This window comes from Ictalurus furcatus, chromosome 7, assembly GCF_023375685.1.
Source record: "Ictalurus furcatus strain D&B chromosome 7, Billie_1.0, whole genome shotgun sequence".
In the NCBI taxonomy this organism is placed as follows: domain Eukaryota; kingdom Metazoa; phylum Chordata; class Actinopteri; order Siluriformes; family Ictaluridae; genus Ictalurus; species Ictalurus furcatus.
In genome coordinates, this window is record NC_071261.1 from 11422872 (window position 1) to 11443754 (window position 20883).

The 20883-nt window shown below is 39.1% G+C and overlaps 1 protein-coding gene and 1 long non-coding RNA gene across 2 annotated transcripts; both read left to right on the forward strand.

The window, feature by feature from the left end:
• LOC128609695 (uncharacterized) lies at nucleotides 1–1440 on the forward strand. The gene is made up of 3 exons (XR_008386274.1): nucleotides 1–452; nucleotides 684–799; nucleotides 975–1440. It is a non-coding gene; the product is annotated as an uncharacterized LOC128609695 (long non-coding RNA).
• A 10235-nt stretch (nucleotides 1441–11675) lies between these two features.
• On the forward strand, nucleotides 11676–14710 carry LOC128610683 (apolipophorins-like). Its single transcript, XM_053630101.1, has 5 exons — nucleotides 11676–12272; nucleotides 12779–12941; nucleotides 14104–14213; nucleotides 14391–14523; nucleotides 14691–14710. Exons 1-5 carry the CDS (start codon nucleotides 12225–12227, stop codon nucleotides 14708–14710), a joined length of 474 nt encoding a protein of 157 aa, XP_053486076.1. The 5' UTR covers nucleotides 11676–12224.
• The last annotated feature ends 6173 nt before the right edge of the window (nucleotides 14711–20883 follow it).

The window sequence follows — 20883 nt, forward strand, 5'->3', positions numbered from 1 at the left end:
TTCAGGCTACTGATATCATGGTTTTGTCTTCATACAGCTGAATCGATCCGCTTCTTCAATTAAGGCGGCAGCAGAGTTAGTGATAGACAATCATGTGATGCGTTTTAAAGGACAGGCTTCACAGACAAAGCTTGGATTCAAGCAGGCGTTGGAGCTTTACCACTCTTTACCTCAGGTACAAATGAAATTCTCAAGCATTAATACTGTAATTGAAGTCATGTAGATGAAATGAAAACTCTATCATATCAATATTTGTGATTAACAGCACTCTTTCTCTTTCTTGATCTTTATTTCTGTTTCTGTGCAGCTGATGTCAGTTCCCAGTAGTCTTGTAGTACAGACAGGGTATGCTGGGCACAACGGATCACATGTCCTCACACACCACACACAGTGGAGGGATGAAAACGCAGCTGCACCTAAGGGGTTACAACAATGGAAATCGAGACAGATAGGTACCAGTGCTATTATTAACTAAGGATTAAAACTGTGCTGTTATAAAAAAGTAATCAATGGCGAGGTGGTTTGACATAACCGTGTTTTCCAATAACAACAAATCCTGAAGTGTTTTATTCCCCTTATAGCAGAGCAGTTTCTACAACAGAAGGCTTATAGGTTGATTTTTTTGGTCCAAATCGTTCTGTAATAAATCAACATCAGTAATAAAACAATCCTTTTTTTTTCAGTTGATTTTGGGCCTGAGTCTCGGGGATGGGAGCTGGAAGTGAGGCTTGAAAATGAAACTCAGAGCAAACGTGGAAATGTTCTCATTGACTGGAATCTGATCGGAGTACAGGAGCAGGTAGGTAGTGGATGGAGATCTCTCCCTTACGTCTCTTCTCAGGTGTGAACTTTTCCCCCCCTGAAATATCCATGTCTGCTTCCCTAAATTCTTTTTCACAGTGAACACAAGCACAGCTGACAATTTGACGTTTAAACTTGAGAATGAAATGTAATCATTTACTGTGTGTGTGCAGATACAAGCTACAGGTTCTTGGAACTCTGCAGGAAGACAAACTGAGGCCATGGTCCAGCTCAAACAACCTTTTACATCCACTCTCTCCCACTTGAAAGTGCGAGTGCTCTCACATGACCACGCACAAGGACATGGCAGGAACAATCAGGTACACGTTTTACACACACATACACATACACATATCCTGCTCAGGTTGATATTCACACAAACATTGGATGAGAAATATATCATTCTGTCAATAGGTCCATCTGTCCTGGGACTACGGGACGCCTGTGAATGTCTCTGTGACAGTCAGTAACCGGAGCCATGCTGAGGACTACAGCATGACGCAGGCTTGTGTTTTTGTGTCACCTGGACAGGTAAATCATGCTTCCTTTTGCAAAACCGTAAAAATAAAACATTATTACAGATCAGTTTTTAAGTCTTACTGTCCAGCAGAGGGTGCTGATTTAGTGCATTAGGTGCACCCTCATGTATGAACACACAAAACAGAACAGAACGCTGGTTCTTGCTAAAGGGATCTGCTCTAGTCTCTATACAGTTATGAATTTAAATCCCAATCCATCCAGAAAGCCACCATTCCACTCTTGAACACAGTCTTTAATCCAAAACCGTCTATCCAAATGCTCAATAGGGTGTCTGCCAAACGGATATGTAAAATAAAATCATATTTAGAAGTGGAAGTTGAAATTATCCTTGGGGATAAACATAAACATTGCTCAAATGTAACTCAGATATTTAAAAGTAAAGCGTGAACAGATCTAATTGAAGTTCGACGTCAAGCCATGATTGTTTATGTATTTGTTTGTTTGTTTAGTTTAACAAGTCCCCCACCACACACACCCAAAAAAGTACATATTAAAAGTTATGAAGGCTAAAGTTTAAGGGAAGGATTAGCCTTAATACGACTTTATTAATACGAAATTGAACAATATTATCAATACCAGGTCAATATTTATTTTTACGCAAGTAATAAAACACTTTGTGCGTGCTGTTATAGGAAAACAAGCAACAATGGGGTGGTGTGATGTTGTCAGACATGAAGCGGAGTTACTAATACCACCACAAAGTTGATTATTCTTTCAATAAATGAAGCCCTGAAGTGTTTTATTCCTCTTATACAACAGTAATTTGCCAATTTATATGTCAATGAATGACGTCATACTCTTTTTTATTATTTTTTTAGTCTGTTTCGAGTTACAAGTCATGTCATCTACAGCCTCTTTCTCTCTCTTGAATTTCATAAGACAAAAAAAATGCAGCTCGACTTGTTGTATGGAAAGTGCAAAGTGGGGAAGGAGAATGTATTAGTGCATTAATATCAATCAATCAGCATTTCCTGACCAATCCGATTTTTTATACACACGTTTTTTATTTTGTTGCTTCAGGGTTCCAGTGTTGTACTGATACTATTCTAAACCTCAGATGTTCCCTAGCAACAACCATTTCAGAACAATTAAAATGTAACATGGATCCCATTTATCATGGACTAGATGCTGCAGGGATTTCACAAACCTGAAATGCCCTTAGATGGAATTTTGTGTGTGAAATGTGTTGTGTGTGTGTGTGTGTTTTGGGAGCATGAACAATGACTAACAAGAATGATGCTTGGATTTATTTTAAGCCTGTAGCCTATTTTAACCCTGAAATATGTCTAGGATTATTTCGATGGAAAATAAACAGGGATTTGACAAAAAAATCTTTTTTTAGTGACTGCAGATTTTGTAACAACGAATTTCAGATGCGGTCAGTTCTCCCTCTTGTGGAGGCCCACGGCTGCATCTTGATGGCTCAAGAAGGAAAATTTTCCTACTCCCAAAGCACAGAACTCAAGTGGGGTGACAAGAGAATTACGCAAAGCATGAAATATCAGGTAATTACAATGGCAAATGGAAAACTTGACTCATAATAATAACAAGAATAAGAATATCATTCCTTTAATCCCCACATGATTACTCAATTATTCATCGTATTATTTAATAATTATCTGAATCCATCTATTACCAAAGATATTACAATTGTTACAGAGTTATGATTACGCGTACTTATTAATTAGTTCAATTAAACAGTCAAGTAAGTATAAGACTGTTTGACTGATCCCTTGAACCGAACCAAATTTTGGTCTAATGTTCACGAATGAAAAAGATCTACAGCTCTAATAAAGAGCCAAAATATTATTGTACACATTTAAATAATTGTCAGGAAATAAATGGATTTGGTTTGGATTTATTTGATAGTTAAAGGATACAAAACATTTGAGCTTTAAGAGAATAGCCACACACACAAACACACAAAAAAGATCATATTAAATAAATATTACATATGATTCAAATGGAAAAGGACACGCACACATTGTCACATTCATGTGGTGCTAATGTAAAGGTGGTGATGATGATTCTGTGAATCCTCTACATCCACACTGTTCTTCTCCAGGAAGAGAAGGAAGTGTCCGGAAGCTATGCTTCATCTCTGATTGGCTCTTGCTATAGGCGGAAGGTTCCAAAATTCACCTACACTATCATCTACGCTTTCTGTTCTAAATAGCAGGAGCCTGAAAATCTGGTTGCATCTGCCAGGAGGTTAAGGCTTAGATAGATCTTTCAACAAAAAAACTAACTCCAAACAAGCATCCAGATCAACCCAAATAACTGCAGGAACACCCACTCGGTTTCGCAACACCCATCCCTATCTATCTATGGCTTAAATTTGAAATAAGAATATAAAGGAACTTGAAATGTTCTGCAGGAACATTAGTAGGGTCCAAGATCCTTTAAAGAAAGAGGCTCCATCTCTCCAGGGAAGGCTTCATCGTGTAGTAATATCAGGGTGATTAAATAAATAAATAACTGTACAATATCCCGATATGTTTCTTTTCAAAGTATCGCCTATTGCACGACTTTTGCTCATCTTCACGAAAGGTATCAATACTTTTGGATTTTACTTTAAGCGCTTAACACGGTGTTGTCTATTTGTAGTAAGTGAAGGTGATGTTTTTGGGGTAAGTGGCGTGCTGCTACTGGACAAGTTGAAGGAAAAGCGTCGTTAATGTTTGTGTGCGTGTATTTTCTTGCTATAATAAACAGAAAGCTGACAGAGGAATGCACACTGTCCAGATGGAAACTTCAGCCCAGAACATCTCGCCTGGCCCATGTTCTTCTCATACACTCCTGGCTCAGATACATTCTAACCTCAAAGACGTCCTGGAACACCATAGCCTTCTGGGGCTCTGTCCTCCACAACCAGTGAGTACACACACACATCTTTGTATACACTAATAAGTGTGTTTGTGTATGTGTGCATGGTATGAATGTCCATAAAGGCCTGGCACTTACCAGGGACATAATAACTTGCAGCACATTTCTATTTCTCTCACGGCGTATCTGAACATGATATGATTCCACCATGGCTGGGTTTAGAATAAGCTACCCTCATTTGCATAATAAACAAACACTTTAGGCTAAATTGTTTTCCCGTTAATGAACGGCACATTATAATTTATCTCTTGCAACTTTATAGCAGGTATAAACAGATGTTTCCTCACAGCTTATCACGTTCAGCTTCAGAAGTCCAGAAGACTTTCCCATGTTGGGAAATTTTACAAGTCACAGATTTACGTCTCCTGACAAAAAAAAAAAAATTAAAAACTCAATGACGATAGATGTTTTTTAATCCGTTTATGTAAAGCGTCAACCATAAAAATTACTGTGAATTAGCTGTTACCATGGAAGCAGTAACATAGCTGCTGTTATACAAAATTAATCAACACCTTCTGGCCAATCAGAATCCAGAATGCCTTCAAGTCAGTTCACAAATTAAGAACTGCTCCATTTCTTTGTGGTTAGTTTTGTTGTTGTTGTTTTTGTAATACAGGGCATGGTTGAATTTTTTTCCACAGGCTCTATCTTGGTCTGGTTCTCATAGAGTGAACTCAGGGAAGGACTTGCTCTACAGCCGCACCAGCGTATCACTATCTGGTCAGACCCAGCACAGCACACTTGTTTTGGCGGTCAGGAACAGCAGCAGCGCCCAACGCAGTCACTTCTCCCTGCTCACTGAGGTCCATTTGAATACCATAAAAACGGTTTGAATTGCAACCGGCAATACAGTCAAAGCTGCTGTTCTAGTCGACACTTTTGACCAATCAGATTCAAGATTGCAATTACACTGTCATTTAAAATGTGTAATTGTTATAATATTCGAAGTTCGGAACTTTGGAAAGAAAGAGTATGATGATGAATTGTGTGTTGCAGTGGACGATGGGAAACTGGAGCGTTGAGTTGGGAGGAAGCGTACACTCCGCAAGCAGGAGCTCAGCGCTGCAGGTTCAGGCGAAACTCGACCGTAGTGAGCTCATCTGGCTGCAGACCACACTGGGAAAGCGCTGCTTACAAGCTGCTGCTGGATATGATGGTGGTAAGAATTCAAAGCTTCTTTTTTCCCATTCTGTATGAGCTGATTATGCAAGCATAGAGCCCTCTTCAGTCTTCATCTTCACCCAGATTCATCTGATGACCTCCGGACGACCCTCTGCTTGGAGGGAAACCATTGGCTAACTTTCAAGACCCAAAGAGGAGGCAGTGGCATTGAGAACGAGACATTAGCGCTAATCTCCATGGGAGTGGCCGATCGTGGCCTGGTGTTTCGTGCCAAGGGATGCGAGGTGTGCTTAGCAGCAACAGAGGTGAGGTGAAAAGTATATATATGTCCATGAGGTCATATATCTGCTGCATTCCATGATTCGTCTGAGCTGATGATTTCCTGTCTCGGCAGGCACGGCTGCAGCAGTTAGGCACGCACATGAAGAGGAAGCTGCTTCAGAGAGTCCAAAGGCTGCACCATCTTCTTCTGGAATTCGGGAGACAGGTTAGAGGAGGACAGAAGAGTATGATAAAATAGTCAAGATTTATTACGTTCCACGAGCGCTTTTACTGTTTATGTAATGATTAAAAGCCACATTTTGTGTTTTTACTTATGGAAATAGATGCTTCACTAATTTTTCCTAATGGCCAGGGAATGATCACATTTGTGAGTGTCTATAAGAGATGCTACAAGGAGAAAGACTCAAGTACATAATGTAGGTCAGGCAGACAATTATAAACAGGGATAATCCATATTGGAAACAAGAAACAGGCTCAAACCTTAACGAGATGAATAGCATGGTAAGACTTCATGAGAGAGAAAGCGGAACAACAGGGTATAAATAACCAAGCTAATCAAAATGAAACACATAACTGCTGAACACATTAGGGAAATCAACCAATGATAAGACGGGTTGGAGACAGGACAGAAACCAAAACAAATGCATCTAGCCATAACGTAAACCAGAGCACATAGACTCAAAACCAAACAAAAGAGTGCAGTGATTGTTGCTATGGGAAACACATCATGGGCTTGAGAGGGGAAATTCATGACACATGCTACTGTAATCATAAAGGTATTAGTCACAATATGCTCATACCGAACAGTATTTACTCTTCTACACCTGCATATTGTAATATTCTATAATCGCACTATCCAACTAGTGAGTCTGTGTCCTCTTGAGGTTTCTCGTCATTCTTTCAGGGAGTTTCTTTCTTGCCATTGTCACCCCTGGCTTGCTCATCAGGGATCTAAATCCACATTCAGATATCTCTGTGACCATGGCAATTGTTAAAATTGCTATAAAAGTATATTTTAATTGAATTTTTTTTTTAATCCCTGTCCAGGCCGGAGGAAACGAGCCGATGCAGGAGCTGAGCCACGCAATCCTGTATGTGACCCACCGAGCTGAAAACCTGCTGCTGCAGAGAGCACCAATGCCGTGGGACCTCTGGACATCTGGTTCCATCCGTCACACGCTCATGCACAGCCTGCCCCAAACACTCCAAATTCTACAGCACATGTCTCAACTCGTCCAGCAAGAGCTCAAAAGTGAGTGGGGCCTCTGTGGACCAAAAGACAAGTAGAGTCGATAATGAATAGATGCAGGTGAGATCGGAAAATGCAGATCAGAACCAAATATGTTCATACAGAGTTTTCCAGTTAGGGAGGCTAAGCAACAAGTTCTTGTTGGAAAATGTTGAACATACATAAAACAACTGGGATTTCTCTGATTCTTGATCGAGCTGGAGAAAATCCGAAGTCGAAAATCGAATGCCGTGAAGTTGATTCACACACCAGGCACCAAGTTTATTCAGAATTGTACCACATTGACTTTCCTCCCATATAATTTACCGATCAGTTCATTCCTTGTATACCACAGCGATTTGCCAACAATTACATGTGATTTTATTTTATTAATAAATGACAACATACTTTCTATCCATTTCTAGTTACACATAATGTTGTGAAACATCTCTGAAACGAGTTAATGTTACCACTTATGTTGTTATACACTGTCAATCCCATACCAGCCACTCTAGGCTGACTGCTACAAACCACTGACACTAGAGACTCTTTCCATAAATAAACTTAAAACTTCACCATTCAGTGCATTGTATATGAGTCATCCACAAGAATAGTTGTATTTATATTCTGAGAAACAAATGCATTTTAACTAGGGTTTTTTTTCTTCTTCAACAATACTGATTACCGATTAAAGGCAATATGGAAGAATATTAGTGTACGCTTTAAGCAAAACCGATAATATCACAACAATTTTTTTTAAATGCCTAAGATTGATTTCTTATTAAACATAGACACATATAAAACTGGCTCTGCTTTAAATCACGTATTCTTAAATAAAATATTTCACATAAAATGAGATAAATGTGTACAGATTTGGTAATCTAACATGTCTACGCCCAGAGCCACTGGCCACGCTGGCCGGAGCGTACCATGACGTTACAGGAGAGCGTCTGGACATGATGTGGCATGGCTTACTGGACCTGTGGAGCCGAGACCTGGGGCAGATGCTGCCTGCAATTCTACATAATCACCACCTGAGGACGCCATCTATAACTGCTCTCCGCACTGCCATCACCGCACTGGACCTGGTGAGATGAGGACAGTTCATGTACATCCTGGCTTCTCCAGTTCTACGCTGAACACTGTGTGTGTTCCCTGCATTCAGTTTGACCCTGGGGTTACAGATCATTCGATATCACCGCCCCAGGACTTGCGGATTTTTTAACCTGCACATTTTTAAAGCCCAGCTTGAAACCTACCTTTTTACTCATTACCGTCTTTTGTTAGTTGCTTGTTTTTTTTTTTTTGTTTTGTTTTTTAATGATATTTGTTTTTCCATCAAAAAGCACTATGTATGACTGCTTGAGCATTCAAATTCCAGTCTAACTTAGTGCCATGCTGTTACATTAATCAGAGTAAAAAAAGAATGAATAAAGCTTTCCATTGGCACTTCTTTTTTTCAGGTCATGCAGCACACAGTCCAGTGGGCTGAATCCAGATTGGCCATGATGTTAGTAGGATTTAGAAGACAGCTTGCTTTCATGTACAAGTTCTCTGAAAGGTGGGATTGCAAAATGGGTGTGAAGTGGTTGGTACTTCTTGTGTAATGCATGAACTACATATAAAATATGAACGCTGTACTGATTTTTTATGATGACATGCAGGGAGGACCCATTTTGCTACTAATGTTCATGTACATAGTAATTTCATTGACTTTTTCATATCAGTAATCAAAATATATCATATATCTACTAGATACTGTATAAGCAGTACAAACAGTTGCTTAGGTCCCCCAAGCCACCAGGGGGCACCATGAGAATGCAGGTAATAGAAACAAAATAGCAAACAAAACAACAACATAATACAAAATATGTTTAAGGAACGGTGAGCCCATGGTTGTAACCCTATTTTCACACTAGCAACCAAGAAAGCAACATTAATTTTATTTTCTATGGACATGATCAACAGGGAGCCGTGATTTCAGTGACAGCAGCAAACAACAAAATGATGTTTGAATAGAAATTTTATTAATTCTGTTGATTCCTCAGAGCAATCCTATGGCGTATTTGTCCAACATTTCTTTAGTTCCTACCTGCAATTAGTTCCCATTGAAGTGGCCACAACATGCCTGCAAAGACAAAGTACAAATGCTTAACTTGCTGCTTGCTAACGTGAATGGTTACCATGGTTCATGCTTTTTCCCAATCTTTATTCCAAAAGATGAAACATGTTTTATTTGTCTTGTGATCACATTCTGTGCTGTTGCAGGGATGGGGAAGTGACGGTGAGTCTTCCTCTTCTGCGTAATCCATGGACAAAGCGGTCAGTGGTCGGGATAGCAGAAGTCATGGTGGAGGAGTTCCTCATAAAGCCTCTCCTCTCACTGAACTCAGCGAGTATCACAGCTGAGCTCTATAGGCTTAAGAGGAAACTGATGGATAGTCCTTTCAATCGTGAGTCTCAGGATTTCATTTCGTGATTACTATAACACCTGAAAAAACAGAACAGCCAATATGTCTTGTTATCATCTCAATTATAATTTACAAACCCATTCCCTTGGTTAGGGATCTTCCAGAATGTGCATGTATAGATGGGAGTGTATGAATTCCATAAAAATAAATTCAAGGACAGCTCTTACTGTCACATATACAAGTACAATACCGTGAAACTCTTTTCTTTGCATATCCTAGCTTGGGGTCGTAGTGCAGGGTCAGCCATGGGGCTGAGAGGGCTTAAGGCCTAGCTCAAGGGCCCAACAGGGGCAGCTTGGAGATGGTAGGACTTGAACTCACAAGCTTCTGATCAGTATACCAGAGCCTTAACCACAGAACAACCACAGAACACTAACCACAGAATAATCTCTGGTAGTCACATTACTACTCAAAGGCCATCATCAGAAACTATACAGATCTACACTTTTTCTTACACCTAGGATTTCCATTAGCCCTACAATAAATATTGACTGGTCCATCTACACGGTGACTGGATTTCACATCATGCAATGTGTCTATCTGCCCGAGTATCCTCTTCTTTCCTTCCACTGATTTCCTTCCTTATTGTTCAAGTTGCTCCTAGGAGCCGCAACGTTCACCAAGCATGACCTCTTCAAGTTCTTCCACCTGTTCTGCATCTGAGAAGGAAATTAATAGAAGACTACATTTATCACTGGTCAATATGATGTCTGGATAATGCCTTTTGAATGAAACAATGCTCCAGCCGTACTCCAATGCCTCTCATCTCAGTGAAATGTTACTTATTCACTTTCAGTACCTGATTTATCCTGGTCAGGATCATGGTGGATCCCAAGACTATCCCAGGAACACTGGGTGTGTGGCAGGAATACACCCTGGATGGGACACTTGTCCAACCAGGGCACTATATACATAAACATTCACACACTTACTTGCTCCTATGTTCAATTTATCTTAGTAATTCCACCTACTAGTTTGTTTTTAGGGAAGTGGGATGAAACTAGGAAACCCAGAGCAAACCCACACGAACATAGGGAGAACATGCGAATCTCCACACAGGCAGTAACCCGAACTCTGTATTGAACCAGGAACCAAACCTGGGCGTCACTCACTAAGCATATCTGCCATGCCTGAGAAGAGCATTACCCCCATTTAGAACTGTCTGTAAGTCAAACCAGACACACATGAGGTTTGCTTCTTGTAGTTAATCATCTCTAAGTGTCCAGATGCATCCTTGGAAGACTCAATATTCCGAACTACCACCTATCCATCCATCTTTCACAGAAAACTTATTGTAAATTTAGCAGTTAAGCAGCACCTTTCACTGCTCTGGCTAATAAATCCCACAAACAACATACTCCTGAAGCATAAAAGACATTCCTTTCAAACCCAAGCAGCATTTCAGTTTGGGCCTAATGTATAAGGTCTATCCTAATCCAATGCTTCCTAACAATGTAAACAAGGATGCATGTAGGGGGTTAGTAGAGGTGCTGCCTCAGGGTCATCCCTGTGCATTTTATTCATCATCTTTCCACTACACAGAGAAGCTATTAGTAGCAATTAACTGCTGGCTATTAAACAAGCCATGGAATAACAGCTGTTGGACCTAAACAAACCTAAACAACCCTGTCTTCAACAAGAATGTACCAGACGGCCTTTCCAAACAGTTTAAACCTTCAGAGCCAGAAAACTAACTTGGCAACACTGTCCCTAGTTCCTAAATTATGATTTCATCTTTGATGGGGCATAGAGGCCATGGACCAATAGGCAGCACAACAGAGAAACTGGTCCCACTGCCCATAGTCCAATAATTTAAGAGACAACAGAAATCATCACCATTCTTTTGCTGGATGGAGAATATTCTGAAAAAGATCTGTTAAATCAACATTGTATCGGTATAGTGCTTTTCATACAGGTTTGCACTTCAAAGAGATTTCCTTTCCCTTGACTCTTGGGAAGGGATTTAGAGAACATTCAGCAAGTATATCAGTCAACATCTCTTTTCATCCTGAATCCCATAGCCATACTGAGAGAATCAATTAAGGTATGAAAACAATCCTATACTACATAGCTTTGATAAATCATTCCTCTTTTAGCAGTCACACCGTATGAGCTGAGAATTTACAACACGCTTTATTCTCATCCTTTCAAGTGTCAGCCTTGACTTTTTCAGGACCAGGAAGATGAGGTAAGAGTCCCATCAGTGTCAAGATTTGCTTAATAGTAAGGACAGATTTGATGGTCCAAGAGCTTTAAGTCAGCAGTAATAGCTTTGTCATGGGCAAAACGGTTGCTCTCTGCAGGTGGAATCCCACAAACTGACTCACTTTAAAGTGTTCGAGAAGTGTTAATCCAGTGGTGCAATGGTGACTTGTAAGATTCTTTTTCCACCACAATACTGTTCTCTAACTCCTATGTGGTCTCTGCAACTGGATATAATTTGAGCTCAGGCCCAGATCTAGGAACAACCCAATTACAGAAGGAGTGTGTAACAGCAACAAAGACTTTTCTTTCCTGTTTTATTTTACTGTGTTGAACTCTGGTCAAAATCATAATCAAAAGAAGATTTTTTTTGTGAGTTTAGCTGAATCAAGCATACAAAGTTACAGATTGGGGAAAAATCCTTTGTAGTACAGATCAAGTATTTAACTTCTCACTTAATTTCATAGGACATTCTTGTTGTTTGTTTGTTTTTAATTCACTTTAAATCATTTTTTAATTCTTCACCCCATCCAGATCAAGCATTTCTTGTGGCAGATGGATTCATCGTGTCATTTGATGGACGAGTGTTAAAAATACCACATTCCTGTGACCTTGTATTAGCTGCTGCTGTCACCAAGAACACGTTTGCCATCACTTTAAAATCTGACTGGACAGAAAAACATCATTCCCTCATGGTTCAGCTGCAAAACACCACTGTAATGGTCAGTTCAAAAGAGCAGGTATGTGCACAATTAACAATAGTGTTTATGACCAAGTACTGGTTTTACTCCTTTCGTTATTTCATCAACAAAATGACCTGTACATTTTACACTGGCATCAGAGAGAATCATTTCTTGGTTGTGAACTTAAACCACGTTAGTAAGGTGTTGGGCCACCAGAACAGCTTCAATGCACCATGGTGTAGATTCTTCTTAATCTGTACTAGAGGGATGAACACCCTTCTTCCAAAAGCTATTCCCTCAGTTGGTGTTTTGAGTGCACTGCCAATCCCAAATCTCCCATCGGTGTTCGATTTGGTTGACATCTGGTGACAGTGAAAGCCATAATGCATGATTTGCATAATTTTCATCCTTGTTAAACCAGTTTGTGAGCCCTCTTTCCCTTTGGATGGAGGTGGGGTCATCCTGAAAGAGTCCATGCCCCTTAGGATTGGAACACAGGGCCAGTGTTTTTTTTTTATAACTGGTCACCCATCTTTATATTAAGTCTGTTGTTCTATTACCAGATGGAAGTGGATTGCTGTAGCGTACAGACACCCTTCATTAATCCTGATGTGACTGTGACCAGAGAGCTGAACCTACTTACAGTGTCAAATAGAAGAGGATTATTGGTGTCATGTGAGCCCTCTCTAAGCATGTGCAGTGTAACGCTAGATGGATGGCTGCACGGTAAGACATCTGCTCTTTGTTCTGCTCCTGTGTATTATTAGATGCTATACTTATACCAACATGTGTCTAACATTAAAATGTCTTTTGTTTATTGGTGCCCCATTGCTATATTCCATCCGCTGGCTTCCTGTAGCTGGCAGATTAAATACTGATGCTTTACAAAGCCCAGCCATGCTTATCAAAATCCTGTTCCTTTGAACCACTTGCATGGCTTGACTTGGAAGACAAGGAAGACATGCTTTATTACTGTTCGCTATACTGGCCCCCAGCTGCTGGAATGAACTTCCCGTGGCTGTCCCATCTCTGTCTGTTTGAAAGTATCTGTCTATATGTATGTCTATCTCTGACTGTGTCTCTGTCACTGTTTTTCTGTCTGTCTATGTGTATCTCTCTGTCTCTGGGTATCTGACTGTCTCTGACTGTCTTTGTCTGTACCTCTGTCTCCTGGTATCTGTCTGTCCTTGTTTGTCTATGGGTATCTGTCTGTCTTTATATGTCTGTCTCAGTCTGTCTGTCTCTGGGTCTCTGTCTGTTTGTCTCCCTTTGTCTCCATCTGTCTCTGTCTGTTTGAAAGTATCTGTCTATATGTATGTCTATCTCTGACTGTCTCTCTGTCTCTTTTACTCTGTCTGTCTGCCTGTCTATTTGTATCTGTCTGACTCTGGATTTGTCTGTCTCTGTCTTTGTCTAACTGTCTTCTTTCTCTGCTTGTCTCTGTGTGTCCATCTTTGACTTTGTCTCCCTAACTCTGTGTGTCTGTCTGTCTCTGACTCTCTGTGTCTATATCGCTGTGTGCTGGTATCTGTCTGTCCTTGTTTGTCTATGGGTATCTGTCTGTTTCTGTCTGGGTGTTTTGTCTGTCTTTGTCTGTTTGTCTTGGGGTGTTTGTCTGTCTGTCTGTGTATGTTTGTCCCCATCTTTCTATGTATCTGTTTGTCTATCTCTGTCTGTCTTTGTCTCTGGGTGTCTTTTTGTCTCAGCCGCTCCATCCCAGAGTGTCTGTCTCTGTATGTCTGTCTGTCTTTGTCTCTCTCTCTTTTTTCTGTCTGTCTTTCTTGGTCAACCTCTCTGTCTCTTCTGTCTGTCTCTTTCTGCTTCTCTCTCTCTCTCTCTCTCTCTCTCTCTCTGTCTGTTTCTAATTCTAACTTGTTGTTCCCATTAGGTATATCCAGTGGACTTCTAGGAACCAATGATAACGAGGTGGGAAATGACTATTTGCTGCCAAATGGCTCTCAGGCCCGCAGTGAGGACGATTTTATGCAAGGATGGAATGTGAGCTCTTTATCTTCTGTTTAACTTTAAAAAAAATTACCTGTTTGAATTTCTTTCTTTTTTTTACTAAAAGTGGAACACTATGAAAACAACTTATTCCAAATGTTTGTTTGCGTTTTGATACAGTAATACCTACCTAAATGCTCATATTTATGTCATGCCAACGTTTTTCTGCAGGTGGGTTCTATCTGTGTGAGTGTGGAATCTGAGTCCTGTGCAAACCAAACGGCAGCAAATCTGTCCTGTTCACTTTTCTTCTCCTCTACAATGTCTCCTCTCAGCTCCTGCTTCAGAGTGGCAAGTAGACACAGTCAAATCGAATCCATGAGCTCAGTGTTTGCTAAATGCCTTATGAATAAACAATCCTTTTTTTATAACCATACAGCTTCTTTAAAATAAAATGGATTTATTGTTTAGCACGAAACATTAATAACTTTGCATTTTTTCTGCAAATGTTTGAAATAAAAACTTTTACAGCCCCAGAAAATCCCTCATGAGCATTAAAAAGTTTGAAAGGTAGTGAATAAGACTTATGACCCTTCAAAATGCAGGCCAAGTATATATACAGTATCTCACAAAAGTGAGTACACCCCTCACATTTTTGTAAATATTTGATTATATGTTTTAATGTGACAACACTGAAGAAATGACACTTTGCTACAATGTAAAGTAGTGAGTGTACAGCTTGTATAATGGTGTAAATTCGCTGTCCCCTCAAAATAACCCAACACACAGCCATTAATGTCTAAACCGCTGGCAACAAATGTCAGTATACCCCTAAGTGAAAATATCCAAATTGGGCCCAATTAGCCATTTTCCCTCCCCGATGTCATGTGACTTGTTAGTGTTACAAGGTCTCAGGTGTGAATGGGGAGCAGGTGTGTTAAATTTGGTGTCATCGCTCTCACACTCCCTCATACTGGTCACTGGAAGTTCAACATGGCACCTCATGGCAAAGAACTCTCCGAGGATCTGAAAAAAGAATTGTTGCTCTACATAAAGATGGCCTAGGCTATAAGAAGATTGCCAAGACCCTGACACTGAGCTGCAGCACGGTGGCCAAGACCATACAGCGGTTTAACAGTACAGGTTCCATTCAGAACAGGCCTCGCCATGGTCGACCGAAGAAGTTGATTGCCCGTGCTCATATCCAGAGGTTGTCTTTGGGAAATAGACGTATGAGTGCTGCCAGCATTGCTGCAGAGGTTGAAGGGGTGGGGGGTCGGCCTGTCAGTGCTCAGACCATACGCCGCACACTGCATCAAATTGGTCTGCATGGCTGTCGTCCCAGAAGGAAGCCTCTTCTAAAGATGATGCACAAGAAAGCCCGCAAACAGTTTGCTGAAGACAAGCAGACTAAGGACACAGATTACTGGAACCATGTCCTATGGTCTGATGAAACCAAGATAAACTTATTTGGTTCAGATGGTGTCAAGCGTGTGTGGCGGCAACCAGGTGAGGAGTACAAAGACAAGTGTGTCTTGCCTACAGTCAAGCATGGTGGTGGGAGTGTCATGGTCTGGGGCTGCATGAGTGCTGCCGGCACTGGGGAGCTACAGTTCATTGAGGGAACCATGAATGCCAACATGTACTGTGACATACTGAAGCAGAGCATGATCCCCTCCCTTCGGAGACTGGGTCGCAGGGCAGTATTCCAGCATGATAACGACCCCAAACACACCTCCAAGACGACCACTGCCTTGCTAAAGAAGCTGAGGGTGAAGGTGATGGACTGGCCAAGCATGTCTCCACACCTAAACCCTATTGAGCATCTGTGGGGCATCCTCAAACAGAAGGTGGAGGAGCACAAGGTCTCTAACATCCACCAGCTCCGTGATGTTGTCATGGAGGAGTGGAAGAGGACTCCAGTGGCAACCTGTGAAGCTCTGGTGAACTCCATGCCCAAGAGGGTTAAGGCAGTGCTGGAAAATAATGGTGGCCACACAAAATATTAACACATTGGGCCCAATTTGGACATTTTCACTTAGGGGTGTACTCACTTTTGTTGCCAGCGGATTAGATATGGCTGTGTGTTGAGTTATTTTGAGAGGACAGCAAATTTACATTGTTACACAAGCTGTACACTCGCTACTTTACATTGTAGCAAAGCGTCATATCTTCAGTGTTATCACATTAAAAGATATAATCAAATATTTACAAAAATGTGAGGGGTGTACTCACTTTTGTGAGATACTGTGTGTGTATATATATATATATACACACACAGTATCTCACAAAAGTGAGTACACCCCTCACATTTTTGTAAATATTTAATTATATCTTTTAATGTGATAACACTAAAGATATGACGCTTTGCTACAATGTAAAGTAGCGAGTATATATATATATATATATACACACACACAAAAAAATTTTTTGTTTTTTTTTACCATAGCTTGCTAATCCTTAAAACATGGCAAACATGCTAATAAAAACACATCTGTTGCCAATTTGCCGATATGGTTTATCATTTATCGTATAAAAGCATGTTAATTTGTAATGCTACCACTTTCTCTCATTTTTCAGGTAGATCCTGAGCAGTTCTTTGCTATGTGTGAAAGGAGCCAGTGTGATTCTGTAGATGTTTCCAGAAGCTCTGTGTGCAAGCTGGCGGTAGCATACATACAGTTGTGCCACAGAAACTATATTCCTCTGGAGTTACCCATACAGTGTGGTTAGTATTCAACATATGATCCTAATAAACATGATTCACTGACTTTTTTTTTAACTCATTGAACACCACTTATTAGGCACCTTCCAGCTCTGAACTAGCAAACTTAACACAATCTGCATCAAAATTAGTGGTAACTACACCACCCAAAGATGTGGTTTTCATAATAATATACTGCTTTTAAAGCATTTATGTAAAAATAAATAAATAAATAAAATTTGGGGATAGACCGCTGTGAACACTATAGACTGCCATTAACCAACATGTCAACAGTTTATTGATGTTCATGTTTATTATACCACAGTACTGTTGAATTCTCGATTCTGATTGACTGGTTCAATATTAATGGAAGGAGTCTCCAGTGTCAGTGCTTTGTTACGTCTTTAGAAGAGATGACCTGGTGATACGACAAGTTATTTTTTTGTCTTATCAGTTTCAAATAAAGTGAGGGAATGACCGTCTATAGCTGTCTATAGCTATAACATAAGCGAGAACAGGAACTAAAGTGTTTCACGGATGTTCCTCGACGTTCAACGTAACTACTCTGTAAACAGACAGACAGTACTACAACAATGTAGTCATTGGAAAATTGTTGTGAGATAAAAGGAATAATGCTGTTATTGGAAAATAATCAATTTTGCAGTGGTAATAGTAGGTTAACTCTGCTTCATCACACCACTGTATGTTTTTTTACATAACCATGTTGGAATGAATGCTAAATACAACATGAACAATGAAAACAAAATGTGCCTAGCTAGTAAATTTATGTATATTCCAAAATAGTACGTAAATACAGTAAGGATGTACAATTACTTAAGTAATTTCCACAGATAACGTAGCTAACATTATGCTTTATTTCAATATACATAATTTGAATCATTTGAACATATGTAAACCAAAGGACTTTATCCGTTGCGTTATCCATTATGCACATCGGTTGCATAAATGCAACATTCAAAATTATATATGTTAAAATTATTATATGTTAAATATTATCTGCGTCTATACTATCTAATTAAGCAATATTTAATAATACTCCAGTAAAGTACGAGTATTATAAAATACTACTTAAATACTACTTAAAATACATTAACTGTCAAGTATTTCAACATATGTCATTTGAACATTACATGTACAGCTTGTATCTTTGATAAATTTTAAGTCAGATTCAATATTTTCAAGCGTTTGGGTGGTTTCTTTAAATGGCTGAAGTTCTTTCCATAAGGCAATGCTAGAAAAGGTAACAGGTGCTGCGTTGCCAGTGTATCATGGGCCTTAGTCCAAGGCACAGTGAATGATTAATAGATTTATTTGATGTGTTAAAGCTGAAATTTTATAGTTGAGGTACATCAAATTCATGAAGTGCTAGAGATGTGAATGTATCTATTCCAACTCGTGTCCATATTTTTTCTGTTTTCAGCGTAAAAAAAAGAAAAGAAAAGATGATGCCCTAAAAAGGCAGTTCGAAGAAGTTGAAGTTCTAACTAACATATATTCCTAAGTATAACCACTTTTTAACACTTTGTAAATGAATCACGTTCACGGAATTTCAGACTTCTTTCAACATCTGCAGCACAATGAATTTCTAAACATTTCTGAAAATCAAGGAGCAAAGACAGTTTCAGGATTAACAAGCCTCCTAAGCTGTGCACAAATGTATGTGAGCATTGTTTTAACCAAAACCAAGACACATAACATTTTATATGCCATATAAAAAAAATGAAACGAGATGTATCCCCCATGTGTCCAAATCAGCATGCCTTTTTCTTTTCTTCGGACTTGGAAACCGTAGCCAGGAAAACAAGTTGTAAAATGTGAAAGGTACTGAAGAAGATGTATGATGTCCAGTAATTGACCGTATCAAAGAGAAATATTTGTTGAAGATTGAAAAGATAAAGATGATATTTTTTTCCAGAACGCAGCATCAGAGTGAAAATATCTCGTTGGCAATAAATCTTGGTAATAAAAAAAACAAAACGCGAGATTCTTATTATCTTTTCTTTTTTTTTTTTGTCCTTGTTTATGAACTCTGTTTATTGATGCATAGATGCTAACTGGAGGACTCCAACAAGGCAACAAACCCTTTTTTTTTTTAACGTTCCCCAACTTTGTGGAAAAATCCCTAATAAAATCCACCTTAAGGAACTCCAGCTGCGTCGTCCTTAATTTAGATGTGTTCCAGTTGTTCTCGACGAGTGTTGGAGTCACCATTAAATCTTTTCTCAAATTTATAGTATATTGATGTTCTTGTTTTAATATGTTACTATTTCAATAGCAAGGTAAGGAGATTCATGGCAGGAATCTCCAGTGTCAGCACCTTGTAACAGTCATTCAGTTTTCTGCTGTGGTAAAGTGTTCACACAAGAAGCTGCACTTTAGAAAGAGAGAGGGAGAGGGAGGGAGGGAGGGAGGGAGGGAGGGAGGGAGAGAGAGAGAGAGAGAGAGAGAGAGAGAGAGAGAGAGAGAGAGAGAGAGAGAGAGAGAGAGAGAGAGAGAGAATGAATGAATGAATGAATGAATGAATGAATAAGTGATTGTTTATAGCTGCAAAAATAAAAAGTATGACCTATTGCTTGTTAATAATTCTTTACATACAAGTCTGGACAGATGTTTGCAGGGTAATATGGTAATAAAATCTCAGCAATGCTTTATAATCATAATCAGAGCAGCACACATTCTAGCATTTGGGATTTTTTATTTTATTTTTTTTAATGGCTGGGGGAAAAAAAGAAATACAACCCAACACATTGTTTATGGTCGGATTTGTAAATCAGTTACAAGTTGATGAACTTTAGATATAACATTAAACCTATTTTCAAAAGATGCTAACGTGTATATGTCAATTTCAACGGTTTGTTTCAATGCATTTTTATTTTTATTGACCCTTTGTTCAAAAAGCAAACTGAACAGATTTAATAATGAAGGTGTAATTTGATGCCTGTGTCGATTTAACAAATTATTACCTCAAGATTCGTCTAGCATTTTGCTTGAAAATGAGTTAACCAAATAAACTTCATTCTCCATTGGTGGTGTTTTTATTTTACCTCAATTTTTTTTTAATATTCTCCGTCCAGACTTCTATACATATGGCCCATGAGAGTACAAAACATGAACGGTGCCGGTCTCCTGTAATTGCTGGTTTTACAGCGTGTAAATGTTCTGGCCCATTTAAAAGTCCCCAGTGCCGTGTAAAATCTAATATAGTTTTTTTTTTTTTTTTTTTTTAAATATTACTGAAGTTAGCTAACTAGAATTTATTAAATTCACCAGTGACAGTCAGCAGTAAACTGTTTTCTGGTTGCACAGAAACATGTGTTACTATATATTTTCTAATTCATTTTAATATTGTTAAATATTACCGTCTTACAGTGAAATTTACATTTCAAAGACAACTTTGGATTGTAAAATGTGAAAGAGATAGTATTTTAGATCATAGAGAATACATTCAGAAATGAGTACATGTCTTCCTTGGATGTATTTATTGCCATATATTAGTTAATTAACAAGACAAAGAGATTGCTTAGTGAGAAACAGACAACTTTAATATAAAAAAAACAAAGAGTAACTAATCTTAGCGAGTAATAAGGTCCTATCTCTGTTCCATTATTTAAAAAGTTACAGTCTAATTAGAAATTGCCTGCTTTGTTAAGCTGCAAATACAGATTATAGAACTTTAGGGGTTTTCTAGCAGGAATGTCAAAACATTAATGTTCCATATCTTCAAAATGCTCTTCACTCAGACAGAACGTTATAAAATTAAGAAATCGTGAAATACAAAGTGCAGCAATATTAGGCTGTCTAAGAAAAAAATTGGCAGCTAGACCAAATGGGATTTCCTCCGAAGTCTCCAAATTGAATATTGATTTAACATTCCCTATTCTAGAGGAGCTTTTCATTTCATTGAAAGCATTCTGGAGACGTTACTCAGAATGCAGGAATGTTTAATCGAATTCCTGCATCTGAAAACCTCAGCGTTTCCAAAGTCTTTCTTCGAGGTTA

Excerpts from the sequence above, each read along its gene's own strand:
- LOC128610683 (XM_053630101.1), top strand. The coding sequence starts at position 12,225 with ATGGTTCAGCTGCAAAACACCACTGTAATGGTCAGTTCAAAAGAGCAG. Across the intron at positions 12,273-12,778 it reads TGGTCAGTTCAAAAGAGCAG|ATGGAAGTGGATTGCTGTAG; the intron begins GTATGTGCACAA and ends TTCTATTACCAG. Across the intron at positions 12,942-14,103 it reads GCTAGATGGATGGCTGCACG|GTATATCCAGTGGACTTCTA; the intron begins GTAAGACATCTG and ends TGTTCCCATTAG.